Source organism: Podarcis pityusensis (assembly GCF_964106645.2).
Source record: "Podarcis pityusensis genome assembly, chromosome: 12".
In the NCBI taxonomy this organism is placed as follows: domain Eukaryota; kingdom Metazoa; phylum Chordata; class Lepidosauria; order Squamata; family Lacertidae; genus Podarcis; species Podarcis pityusensis.
This window is the reverse complement of record NC_138037.1, coordinates 52,811,331-52,825,577: the sequence shown is the minus strand read 5'-3', so window position 1 is coordinate 52,825,577 and position 14,247 is coordinate 52,811,331. Positions and strand designations below refer to the sequence as shown.

Genomic DNA, 14,247 nt, shown 5'->3' with positions numbered 1-14,247 from the left:
ATATTTTACTTCCATCCGCCTCACTTGTACGTCTTCTTTTTATCATATTCATCCTTGCAACAATCCTGTGTGGTGATGATGATGATGATTATTCCCATTTTGACTGATGATAAACAGGCTGATAAAAAGTGCCCTGCTCATACCCCTAACAGAGTCATGCTTCAGCTAAGTGTTTCCACATCACATTCAACCTTTTCCACCCCACATACCCACATTGCTCTTCCTGGGCTTCTTTCTGCACACCCATTAGGACATCATTCACACACAAGCACAAAGTCCAGTCTTAGAACATATTTTCAGTGCCGAGTTCAGACTTGGAGCATTTGAGTATTATTATTTTTTTAAAGCATGAGGAGAGTTCTGGCAGTCCTGAATATGTAGTCAAATTGGGTTGTGGGTGGGGTGATATATTTCTGCTTTCAGGGTTTTCTCTCCCCACCACCCTCCTAATCATGGTCTTTTATCATTTGAATATATTCTTCCAATCCCCTCTGTCTTATTGTCACATACTTCTTAATATACCTGCTGCTCCTTCACTTTGTCTTACCCTCCCTCTCTTGTGTTCTGTCTGTACAGGTTGATATTTAAATCACAATATACTCATGGTTGCGCCAAACTCATTGAGGTTAGTGCCCAGGTTCTCCTTATATGTGATTCTTGCTGTTGTGATGAGAGAGAATCATACAAATACTTTTATCAATTGTTGAGCTAGTAAGATACCTTATTGTACAAGTTCCTGATGAGGAAGCTGTTCTTATCACATTTGGATGTTTATATGAATATTTTATATAAACAGCTTGCTTCTCTGATCTTATGAATCCATAAACTTTGAAGCCAGACTGCAGAAACCTATAAATATATAACATCTTTTTAGAGAAGTTAGTCACATGCTTTGCACATCTTTACATTATGACAGCAGTTACTAAAATGCAATAAAGCAAAAACAGATCAGCTGTGTTTTCCACAATATATTGCAAATGTGCTAACACTACTGATACTTCCATTCAAACACATTTACTACCATCCACCTCCTTCCAGTGCTGGACTTTTTCCATACTTTACTGCTTAGGTTTGTTGGCAGCTTATACTTACGCTTATTTAGAAAATAACTGATTGGTTTTTGTGGCATCTCTTTGAAAAGATTATTTTAAGCAACCATTCTCTGCTGTTCCACTCTATAAAAGAATTAGCAAAAAGGTCAGCAAACGACAGAATGAAACAGGAAAGTGATTATTAATTCTCATGAGGAGACCCACCTATTGTATTCTCTTCTGGCTTCTGTAACATTTCAAATGCATCAGGAGACAATCCAGACAAAATTATAGCCTCCATCCATAGACATCTAGTACCAGCTGACTAGGAAGCAGTAAATGCATTTTTTAATTGTTGCCTTTGACATTCCTGATAGAAGTAGGGTTATTTGCAAAACAAAGGTGGCGTTTTTCAACTGATTTGGACCTGATTCACTTCTCTGACAACTTGGGTAGATAGTCCTAATGCAAAGAAGAAGAAAAAGCCAAAATGGATTGAAATTGTAAGTAATTAAGAGGGTCAGAAAGTATATGATATTGTATGGTTGTACGTATTTAAAGCAAATGGCAGCTGTTGTGTGAAAGTGTGTCTCGGTGTGTGTGAGAGAGAGATTGGGATCATGGTATGTGAAGAGAGCACTTTAATCCTTTTGCCCAAGTCTGGACTCTCCCTCTCCACAATTGCCATTTGAATTTGGAGGGAAGATCCCATTGTTGCTAATTAATTGTTCTGTCTCTGAGAGCAGTAGAAAGAAGGCTGTGCACAGTCAGTCTTATTTTTGAAGATGGGGAACCAAAATGGTTCTTTCTGAGGGATATTTTAATAGCCATGCAGGTGTGTGAGAGAGGAGACTGTCCTTAAGGTGCCTTGATCCTTTAGGGTTTTCAAAGCTGCAACCAGCATCTTGAACTGAGACAAGAAGCAGATTTTGTGTAAGTGCAACTGTTTTAAGACTGGCAAGATAATTTTCATTTGTCTGCTCCCAGTTAACTTACATATTTTGTAAACAAACAAACAAACAAAAACCACACCCACCCCAAGTTTCCAGACTATTTTCAAAGGCAACACTAATTCACATGGGAACTGTTTTACAATGTGGATTGTCCTGATCAGTAAAGGGTTTCCTTGCATTCCTGGCAGTGGTGAGATTCTTTATGAATGCTGCTCTTTGTCTTTCAGAAGTTGTGGATGCCACACGGCATGGGTGCCAACAGGATTTTCTGGGCCAAATATGTGAATTGGGCCTTCTGCCACTTGAAACTTTGCATAAAATTTGCATACAGTTTGTGTTATACACAAATTTGTATCCTGTTTTGCAGGTGAAATGGAGGGCCCCATAATAAATTGGGCCACACACAAGCAATAACATTTCAGATGGACAAAATTTCAACAGATGGAGTTTTTTCTGTAATTTTATTTCCATACTAGCTTTAACATTTTTCGTTTCTGCTGTCACAAAGCTGTTAAAGGCCCAAGATCCCCATTTCCCCTAATACCATTCCTAAAACAATGCAATGAACTCATGTTTTCTACAGGCAGGCAATACAGTGTAAGAGCCAGTGTTTGAAACTCCCATTGTTCTAGGCGCATTTTGCGACAGAGAATTTCATTAGCACGAGCAGTTTCTGAGCTCTGGGCGCAGTACTGCGGCTAACATTTCAGATTAAAACTGCAGAGTGAAAGGAAAGGAGGACCTTTTTCTGCCTCCCCACTTCTAGCTATTCTCTGAAGACTGGAGAAGAGACCCTCTTAAGAATATTAAGGGGGTGGGCAGGGGAAGGACTAGACCATGTGGAAAATGAACGTAATATTTTAGCTGCAGTTCATTCATTTTCAGCTTTGTATTCTTGTTATAAAAAAGTGCGCCTAGACATTCAGTTGTTGCTCCCATAACCTAGGTTTAAGGTGCCATTTAGCTCCTGGCTTTCATATCTCAGTTTCTAACACTGGTAAGAGCAGGAATGGTACTTCAGGTAGTGGAAGGTGAGGTGGGTGTGGGCTCATAAGAAATATAAGATTTATAGCAACTAAAGTTCTCATGCCTGTGCTTAGATATATTAAAGTTTTATTATTATTATTATTATTATTATTATTATTAAAATTTAGAGTATTCTGGGTGCATTTCTTGTGGTCATTGATTTATATTGATAAAAATATGTATAAACTGCCCTTATGAATATTTAGAAAAGAATAAACTGGCCACATAAAATATTAAGGCAGTGTAGAACAATATTGACCTTATAATAACTACACTTACAACAATTTACACCCCTCCTCATTTTTATTTTTATTTTTGAGCCTTTAACATAAATGTATCTGTCAGGGGTTCAGGAGCAGAGGCAAGGGCAAGGGAGGAAACAGAGAGCGAGGGAGAGGAGGCAGAAGAAAAGATGAGTGATGACGACGACCCGAGATCTCCGAGTCTTTCCAGTGAATCAGAAGATTCACAGAAAGGAGCACCAGTGGCCAGGGCAAGGGGGGAGCCTAGGGGGACACCCCAGGAAGATAGAGCCAGAGGGGACTCAGAGGGGAGCAGTTGGAAATCAGGACCAGCGTCACCGCCAGAGAGCAGGGAAGAGGAAGGGCGCCAGGGATCAAGCGCTGGCAGCTCACAACAGGGGGGAGGGCACGAGTCAGGAGTGGCCACACCTCCATCGGGGAGCGAAGAAACGGTCAGACGGAAGGTGGAAGGTTGGGCGCGCGTGCCAAGTTCAAATGCACAGGAAGGTGGCGCAGTAGGCAGCCCGGAAAGGGAGCCAGGTCCTAAAGCCCGCCGAAAGGAGGGAGAAGAGTCAGGGGGGTCAGCGTCAGAGGAATCCCGGAAGGAAGAGACCCCGGGGGGCAGAGGGACCCAGAGAAGAACAGTCAGGCGGAAAAGGTGGAGCAAGGCTAGGATATTAAGTTGGTGTACAAGGGGCGGAGACTCAGATGGAGCTTCGCCGATCTAACCATGAGACGTAGAGTTGCACGCAGCAGCTTGAGAATGGAAACTGTAACTCAATAAAGACTTTTATTTAATGATCGCTGGCTAGCGTGATCCTCTGTGAGCTAGGATCTGGAAGCAGCTCTGACAGTAAGCTCCATCCCTTGATTGTGGGCATCTACGTCCTCGCGGAGAGGAGAGAAAGCGGGTGCCTACTAGCGAGCTCACGAACGGCAGACAACATGACGGCCGAACAGCAGATAGTGGAACTCAGAGAAGCAGTGACACGACTGAATGCCGAGGCTCTTGCATCCAGGAAGAGAGAGGAGGACGCAGCTGCCGCCTACAGGGATCTCCAGGTCAGGTTGGAAGTGCTTACGAAGCAAGGGCAACTGACACCCAAACCGGAGGGGATTGGGTTGGGGAGACGAACAGGCGGTCTGGTCTCTCACTTCGATGGGAATTTGCAACAGTACCCCAACTTTAGAGCAGATGTAATGTGTGCACTGCAACTGCTGAACAAAGACTTTAGAGATGAGCAAGAGAAGGTGGGATTCATCATGTCCCATTTGCATGGAGATGCTAAAGCATGGCTGCGCAATTTGTGGAGAGATAATGATCCGGCGCTCCAAAATGCGGATGCCTTTATTAAAGCGATGGATGGGTGCTTTTTATCAAGCATTGACGTGGATCTTGCTCGGCAGGAGATACATGGACTGAAGCAAGGGAGGGCCAGCGTAAGGCAGTACCATGCCCGCTTTTTCGCTTTGGTCAGTGCCCTGGAATGGGACAGAGATTCGGCTCCTGTAAGAGACCTGTTTTGGGAGGGATTGCACGGCTCGGTTAAAGATGAAATTGCGAGGGGGGAGAGACCCCGGACCACGCAGGAGATCGTTCAGAGGGCGCTGGCGGTGGGGGTGCGGCTGGAAGGACATCCGTGGAGCAGGGACGAAGGGCGTGGAGGGCGCGAACCAGCCAGGGGCTCCTCCTTCCTTCCCAGAGAAGCAGCGCGTGCGCAATCCACGCCTCCGCCAGGAGGAGGAGCGGAACCTATGGAGGTTGGAGGTGCAAGGGCTCAGTCAGCAGCCAGAGCCCTAGCACCGGCAGCAGTGAAAGCGAAGCCTCCTAGAGGGAACAGGAAGTGTTACATCTGCGATGATCCACAGCATATGGCGAAAGAGTGTCCCCAGAGGCTCCACAAGCACACTGCAGCCTCAGCAATGGTAACTGCAGCAACGCAGCAAGGACAACCACAGCAGGGAAACGAAGGAGTCTGGTTGGAGGAAGAGGCACTGGGGCCCAGCCAGACGTGTCAGTGAAGCAGTCCCCAGAGATTTTACAGCCCATGGACCCCCTCCCGCCCAAACCGGTAGTGAAGCTCACCGCGTCGCTCCAGCTGCCCAATGGAATCACCATGGACGTGCCAATCACCATTGACTCCGGAAGCAATGCGGACTTTATAGGGCAGGACTTTGTCGACCGGCACGCTATACAGTTGCTGCCTGCCACGCTGCCCCTGCAGGTTGTCACGGTGGATGGCAGGGAGCTGCTAGGGGGGCAAGTGGTGAAGCAGACGCCACCAATGGTGATGCGACTTGGGAATCACAGGGAAATCATCAGCTTCAATGTCACTCAACTATCGGACACGCCCATTGTATTGGGCATGAGTTGGCTGGACAAGCACAGCCCGACGCTGGCTTGGTACCAGAGGCAGCTGACCTTCGGCTCTTCCTTTTGCGCTGAACACTGCATCGTGCCCAGGCAGGAAGGAGGGGAAGAGGAGTCACAGCTGCAGCTAGGCACGCTGCAAGCGGTCCCCCACAAGTACGCAGAATTTTTGGAGGTTTTCTGCGAGAAAGAGGCAGACAGGCTACCCCCCCACAGACCATATGACTGCAAAATTGACCTGCTGCCGGGGGCGGCGCTACCCAAAGGGAAGCTGTATTCCATGTCTGAGGACGAACTGCAGGAACTCAAAGCGTTCATAGATCATAATTTGGAGCGCGGTTTCATCCGAGAGTCCAAGGCAGCGGGGGGCAGTCCGGTATTCTTTGTTAAGAAGCGGGACACGCCCCAAAAAAGACTTGTAGTGGACTTTCGCATCCTGAACAGTGTGACCAAGCCATCGGACTTCCCCATGCCCCGAATCGACGACCTCCTCGCAAAGGTACGGAAGGGCAGAGTGTTCACCAAGTTGGACCTGCGAGGGGCATACAACCTCATTCGCATGCGGGAGGGAGATGAGTGGAAGACAGCCATGTTCACGCCCCTGGGCACCTACGAATATAGAGTTATGCCTTTTGGATTGCAAAATGGCTCCCACGTTTTTCAAGCTTTCATGCATCACGTGTTGGCGGGGCTCCTCTACAAGACGTGCGTCTGTTTCTTGGATGACATCCTGATCTTTTCGGAATCGCAGCAGGAGCATGACAGACACGTCAAGGAAGTGCTGAGCAGGCTACAGCAACATAGGCTTTACGCCAAGCTGGAGAAGTGCCAATTCGACGTGACCGAGGTGGATTTCCTGGGCTACAAGTTGTCTGATAAAGGGCTCGCCATGGACAGCGCCAAGGTCCGAGCAGTGTTGGATTGGAAAAGCCCACGCAACCGGAAGGAGGTCCAACGGTTTGTCGGCTTCGCGAACTTCTATCGCAAGTTTATCAAAGGCTTTGCGATGCAGACAGCGGCCATCACGGACACGCTCAGCTCCAAGAAAAAGAAGTTCATCTGGACAGAGCAGGCGGAGCAGTCCTTTCAGGCACTCAAGCGTCTCTTCGCGTCGGAAGAGCAGCTGCTTCATGTCAACCCCAGCAGGCCGATGAGGGTGGAGACAGACGCTTCGGACAGAGCCGTGGGAGCAGTCCTGCTGCAGAAAGACCCGCAGGGGGTTTGGAGGCCGGGAGCGTTTTACTCAAGGAAGCTCAGCAAGTCCGAACAGAACTACACCATCTGGGACAGGGAGTTGCTGGCCATTCATGCAGCGTTCAAAGCGTGGAGGCACTTCCTGATCGGCGCCAAGCACACGGTGCAGGTCTGCACGGACCACAAGAATCTAGAGCACTGGCGCACGGCACAGTTCCTGAACCAGAGGCAGATACGTTGGGCTGAGTTCTTTGCGAATTTCGACTTCCGAATAGAGTATGTCCCGGGGGACACCAACATCATGGCGGATGCTCTCTCCCGTAAGCCACAGTATCTGGAGGAGGCAACGCCAGCGGCCGCCATGCACATCTTCGCACCGACAGTGTGGGCGTGCGCGGCGGCAACAGTTGACCTGGATGCGGTGCGACGAGCGTTGCAGGATGACTCCTTCGCGCAAGCAAAGATGGCAGAGGTGCACAGGGGCACGGCAGCGACCGACGAGTTCCAGCTGCGAGATGGTTTGCTCATCCGTAAAGGGGCCATCTACGTGCCGGGAGATGAACTTCGCGCCAAGGTACTGCAGCAGCTGCACGACGCGCCCACTGCCGGGCACTTTGGCAAGGAGAAGACGGTGGAATTAGTAGCCAGAGACTTCTGGTGGCCCGGAATGAGAGGGGAAGTCGCGGACTACGTAGCGAGGTGTGACACCTGCCAGAGGTCCAAACCAGTGCACAGACCGCCGGCCGGACTGCTGGAACCGCTGCAAACTCCGTTCGAGCCATGGGAGAGAGTGGCCCTGGACTTTGTCACGGATCTGCCCAGCTCGAGGGGCAAGACGGCTGTGCTGGTGGTGGTGGATTTGTTCTCCAAGATGGCACATTTCATTCCGTGTGCGAAGGTGGCCACGGCGGAACAAACCGCCAAACTGTTCATAGACCACGTGTTCAAGGTTCACGGTCTGCCGCGGTCTATTCTGTCCGACCGAGGGCGACAGTTCATCTCAAACTTCTGGCAGAGGCTGATGGGCTTCCTGAACGTCAAGATCAACCTGGCGTCGGCTAGACACCCGCAGACCAACGGGCAAGCGGAGCGGGTCAATGCCATCATGCAGCAGTACCTGAGATGTTATGCGAATCAACAGCCTGCGACGTGGGTGGATTACCTGCCTCTCGCCGAGTTCGCCTACAACAACACGAAGCACGTGTCCACGGGGGTCACGCCATTCTTCGCCAACAACGGGAGGCACCCTAGAACCTTCCCGGGACTGGAAAGAATGGGGGAGGGGGAGCCGCAGACAGCAGATGCGTTCGCGTCGGAGTTGCAGGAGGTCCACGATCAGCTGCGGCGGCACCTGGAGCTGGCTAAACACGCATACAAGGTACAAGCGGACAAACACAGAAGGGTTGGCGAAGAGATCCATGTGGGAGACTGGGTCTGGTTAGCAGCCCACGCAGTGCCGGCCAGGTCGTTGGCGAAGAAGAAACTAGGGCATAAACAACTGGGGCCCTACCAAGTCGACGAACAGGTCAACCCGGTGGCTTTCAGGCTGGCTCTTCCGGAGGGTTCCAGAATGCATCCGGTGTTCCACAGATCGGTGCTCACTCCCTACAAGGCACCTCACAGGTTTCAGGAACCAGGAACGGCACCGGGTCCGCTCCGAGAGAGAACCGGGCAAGGGGGAGTGGCACAGGAGGAGCGCATCAACGAAGTCACGGAGATTTTGGACTCCAGATGGGGGGAAGAGGGGGTAGAATACCTTCTCGCCAAGGAGGGCACCCCGGCCAGTGCCAACAGCTGGGTGCCGGGCTACGCTTTAGACGAACCTCTGCTCAAAGAAGAGTTTCATGCCCTCTTCCCACATAGGCCAATGCCAGCAGACTTTTTCGACGACTGGCTTTTCACGCCCACGCTTTCAGCCAGCACGTTCCGGGGGTTCGACTCGGACGAGGAACCGACACGAGACGCCCGTTCCCCAGAGGGGTCACCCTCGGGATCTGCTTCAGAACCCTCGTATTGGTGGGATGATCGACCAGAGGAGCAGTTCCGCAGAAGGTGGCTGGAGGGTCCAGGACGAGCAACGTCTCCAGAAGGCAACGAAGGAGAGACGGACATGGACGTTTTCGGGGACGACCCGGGTTTCGAGCACGGCGGCACAGAGATGGAAGCGGAGGTGACCGTCGTCAACGAGAGCAGGGAGGAAGAACCGGAAGACTTCGGATGGCGGCCCGCCACGGGAAGCGAACTGTATCCGACATTCGTCCCCCTGACACGGCAGCACCCAGATCCCGCACCGGAAGGAGGGGAGGGGGGAAGAGGGGGCTTCGAGGGGGGGATGGATGTCAGGGGTTCAGGAGCAGAGGCAAGGGCAAGGGAGGAAACAGAGAGCGAGGGAGAGGAGGCAGAAGAAAAGATGAGTGATGACGACGACCCGAGATCTCCGAGTCTTTCCAGTGAATCAGAAGATTCACAGAAAGGAGCACCAGTGGCCAGGGCAAGGGGGGAGCCTAGGGGGACACCCCAGGAAGATAGAGCCAGAGGGGACTCAGAGGGGAGCAGTTGGAAATCAGGACCAGCGTCACCGCCAGAGAGCAGGGAAGAGGAAGGGCGCCAGGGATCAAGCGCTGGCAGCTCACAACAGGGGGGAGGGCACGAGTCAGGAGTGGCCACACCTCCATCGGGGAGCGAAGAAACGGTCAGACGGAAGGTGGAAGGTTGGGCGCGCGTGCCAAGTTCAAATGCACAGGAAGGTGGCGCAGTAGGCAGCCCGGAAAGGGAGCCAGGTCCTAAAGCCCGCCGAAAGGAGGGAGAAGAGTCAGGGGGGTCAGCGTCAGCGTCAGAGGAATCCCGGAAGGAAGAGACCCCGGGGGGCAGAGGGACCCAGAGAAGAACAGTCAGGCGGAAAAGGTGGAGCAAGGCTAGGATATTAAGTTGGTGTACAAGGGGCGGAGACTCAGATGGAGCTTCGCCGATCTAACCATGAGACGTAGAGTTGCACGCAGCAGCTTGAGAATGGAAACTGTAACTCAATAAAGACTTTTATTTAATGATCGCTGGCTAGCGTGATCCTCTGTGAGCTAGGATCTGGAAGCAGCTCTGACAGTATCCATTTAAGTGTTTATACCAGGGGTTGTCAACCTGGTCCCTGCCACCCACTTGTGGGCGTTTCAGGATTCTAGGGGGGCGGTGGAGGGTTCTACGACACAAACTGACTCCTCCTTCCATCAAGCACTGGTGGGCAGTAAGAAAATTTTACCATCAAGAAAGATGCATTAGTGGGCGGTAGGTATAAAAAGGTTGACTACCCCTGGTTTATACCAACAGTTACACCCCCCAAGAATTCCCCCGTTTCCCTCCTTGGATGGAAAGCAATTCATCACCACCACCCTCGTTGGTGTTACAAATCAGCAGCTCCCCCCTCCCTTTTCATTTTTCTCATCCCAACCGCAAAACAATATTAGTACAGCAACATTGGACTACTTTGCAGGACTGATGTAATCTACACTCTCAGTCAATCACAATATCTCCCCTGCAATATGGATATACACATGTCAGCTTTTATTTGCATTTCCATTGTGTTTTTTTACATATTCAGGAAAAAAACTTTTTTTGCCAAAATTAAACTTAGAAAGAGTTAGAAAGAGCATGAACTCCTGTCTTTGCAGGAGCTAATTACTAAATTAGCAATTATTTCTCTCAGCTACAATCACTTCTCTATCAGTAAAGGTGAAATAGCAGTTTCAAAATGAACCGGGAATAACTGTCAAAATAAACCTGGCACTCCTTCTCCATTGTCAGAATCTAGAGAAAAATCTAGAGTGATGTACACCCCAAGGAAGACCCCAAACCAGCTTCTGAATAAATCAGGAAGTTCCTTCTCAGTTGTTTAGTGAACGGACTTCCTGACTCAGTTTGGAGTCTTCCTTTGTCTTTGAATGACTCTCTTAATTTGGAAAAAGTATTTTCATCATGCCCTTTGTTAAGCCAAGGATATGTTGTGTCACAGCAATATAAAATTTTGATACTATCAGATTGAAATGTCCTGTGAATTTTGTGACTTAACAGCAAATTAGCAAACAATTGGCAATACAAAGGAAGATCTTCACCTTAGCTCCTCATTTGCATTTTAGGTTTGTAATCTGATATCATTACAAATGCACTGAGCACATAATTACATTTGTCATTTGAAATGGTTCCAATCCACCCACCAGTTGTTGAGCAGTGTAACATTTTTGATCTCTACCTTGGAATTCAGTATTTCCTCTAACTGTTGAAACAGAGCATAAAGCATAGCATAATAATTCAGGACACAATTCAACATTTCAAGTTCAAAATCTGCATAAGTCCTCCTGCCCCATTCCCAATGGGAAAGAAAAGGTCTAACATTTTCATTTCCATCACTGAAATAGTATGTTGCTTGCCCAAATAACTTCAAGAGAGAAAAGCAGCTGTAAATGCATTGGTCTGAAATTAACCATATGATTGACCTTTTGTTGATTAGAAGCAGCGTCATCAAGAATCATAACATAAAACCGTGTCAAAGATGTATCTAGTTAAGTACAGTCATATGTATATCCAGGATCACTAGTCTCATAATTACATATACCTCTTGGCTTAACTCATTGTCCTCCAAATACTATTCACCTGTGCTATTATAGAGTTATGTCATCCAAACACAGCACTGAATTTAAAGACAGAAAGACCACAATAGCTCAAGAAAAACAATAATTTATAACGCAATCTGACATACCTATTTAAAAGCAAGTCTCTTTGAATTCAGTGGGGCTTGTTCTTAGGTAATTGTGTCCAAGGTTCAGAGAGAGAAGCTATGGTTAACTTGAACCAAGAGGGAAAGCTCCTGAAGTCTTCCAGGTACATGGTAGGAGAACCAGGGCTCTGTGTGTGTACATGAACTTGAGGTTTAGTTTTTTATGTGAATGTGGTCAGTAATTTAGTTTCCTGTAAATAACTTACAAAATACATTCAGATTTAAAGTAAGAGCTTGGAACATTTCAATAGTTCACTAAAAACTCTGTTAAGGCGAACATTTAGGCAAAACCAATCAAATTTAATAAAGCACTGTTTCGGGACTTAAAGCTGAAGATGTAAAATGAGAATGTTAAATGAAATGCTAGTGAACTATTCTAAATATATCTTCATTTTGTCATTCTCGGTTAAATTTATGGGTTTTGCCCCAGAATCTTGATTAATTCAGGCACGTTTTTATTAAACTACCTATTGTTAAAACACTTCATAAACTCTTATGGATACTATATCTAATATAGATATATTGTGTAGATACGACTCATAATTAAACACTTGGGTTGTTTTAGTTCTTTTCCCTTGAAACACAGAACAGGCAATTGTTTTTTTATAAAAGATGGATTGCTGACTATATTTAAACAATGAAATCAGAATCCTTTAACAAAAAAGAAAGCGGGAAGAGGACATTCCCATTTGCAACAGTAATCCAGGCATCTGAAACCTGAACAAGTTCTTTTAATTAAAAATAAAATAAAAAATCACTCCCATATGAAGACAATGGATACTTGCACTTTTCACATCCCTTGTATACCCCAGACAAATAGGAAATGTTGTCAGTTTTAGCCATAAAAGTGATAGCGGATGCCATTAAATTGGCTACAGACAAAACAAACACAACTGTATAGGCACATTTGTATTTTGTTTTGTGACTTGGTCACTGTAAACAAAATATCCTCGCAGTCATAAAAAGTGTTTTGTGAAAGATAGCCTTTGAACAGCTGGTGTAGCTGATAAGGAGTAAGCATTAACAAAGTCACTTGCTGAACAGCACAAGTCAGCTGCAGTTCTTTGTCTGGAAAATTCCTATGTCCCCGTAAGTTAGCTTAGCTAACGAAGTCAGCTGGCATCAAGAACATTAGAAAGGGAGACCCTGGTCAATTTAGTGCTAATTTACAGTATAGCTTCATATTTATTAAAATCTCATAAAATAAATTGTTAGTTTGAAACTGATTCTTTTTGCTCACTTTGAAAACGCATAATTCTCAAGGTATGTTGGACTTCTAAGCAATCGTTTTGAAGGAATCATATACTGAAAAGCATTTCATGGTGTGTGTTTTTTAGAACAACAGGCTAGCAAATTTAGACCTAACAACACCTTTTCATGAAACATTTTTTTGAAATTCGAGATAAATTGGGGGGAAATATTTGTATCCACAGGCATCACCTAGCTGCTGTTAGGATTTTGAACCAACCAAAGCATCAGGAAATCATTCTCTGCCATCCAGCATTTCTGTCCCCTTGTTACAACCTTCTTCTCACCCCAAGGATAACTGCTTGAGCATCCAACCCACCTATTACGTATTACTGAAGTCTCTTGAGGTACCTGCAATATTTCATTTACCCTATGACACCCTATTCCTTCAGAAGATGATAATTTGCAGACTGTCCATTATCAGTTTTGTTAGGAGGAATGTTTGATGGGATTTTGCAAACAGGTCAGTCCTACTAAATTTAATGGAGTTTACTCCCAAGTAAGCATGTACTGGAGTGCAGCCATACTGGAGTGGACAGTGGAACTGGTGTGTACCTTTTGAAATAATTGTTACTCAGTGCAATCCTACCCATGTCTGCTTAGAAGTTAAATACCACGGAATTCAGTGAGACTTACTCCCAGGTACATGTGTATAAGATTGCATATTCAGCAATGTTTTCTGTCTGAATATTCAGGTATGACCACATGGGTGCACACTATTATTTTTAAAAAGTACCACCAAAAGGCAAACTAGGGGCAGTGTTTTATCAGGAACCAAATAACTGGAGACATCTTTGGTGAACAGTTGCAGCATTTCTTCACAAGGGGAGAGTTTGAGCATTTCCATGCAGAAAAGACTTCTTCAAGACAATGACATTTTTCAGATTTCCAAGACTCTATCAACAGAATGGAAAAGCAGAAACTTCTCTGTTTCTCATTGCTTCAGATGAGAAGCTTTATCTTCCAAAAAACACTTACAATATAATTTGAGATAGGGCTTGCTTCCCTTTGACTAATTTGTTTCAAAGACCATGCAAAGGGTAGTTAAAATATGTATCCTATTTAATGGAAGGCCAGAAAATCAAAAGTACACATTAGAATTTTGTCACTTCAGTCCAGATATGTTAGAGGTACCAACAAAAAAGCCAGTATTTTTTTCACATGTTCAGTTCAGTCCCATACATGTTTGCTCCCATGTTAAGTGTGCATAGAACTGCAGATTCACGCATAGTCTTATACGGAAGGAATGAGTGGAGGTTATAATTTTTCTCTTGGACAGTAAAGAGAAACACCAGAAAACCCTCCTGATTATACATTCTTCAAAATGATAAACCCACAGAAGATGGCTCGAGGACATAATATTAATTTCATGTACTGTAATATTGTTCACATTTATTTTGCTTTTATTGTATTCTCC

The 14,247-nt window shown here is 46.7% G+C and overlaps 1 protein-coding gene across 1 annotated transcript in view; it reads left to right on the top strand.

The window, feature by feature from the left end:
* Window positions 1–14,247, top strand: part of LOC308460129 (uncharacterized protein) — a gene marked incomplete at its 5' end in the record, with an annotated part of 32,345 nt that overhangs the window by 2,022 nt on the left and 16,076 nt on the right. The window contains one exon of the mRNA XM_080976116.1: window positions 577–625. Coding sequence (XP_080832242.1) covers window positions 577–625 — 49 coding nt within the window. The remainder of the gene's footprint in view (window positions 1–576; window positions 626–14,247) is intronic.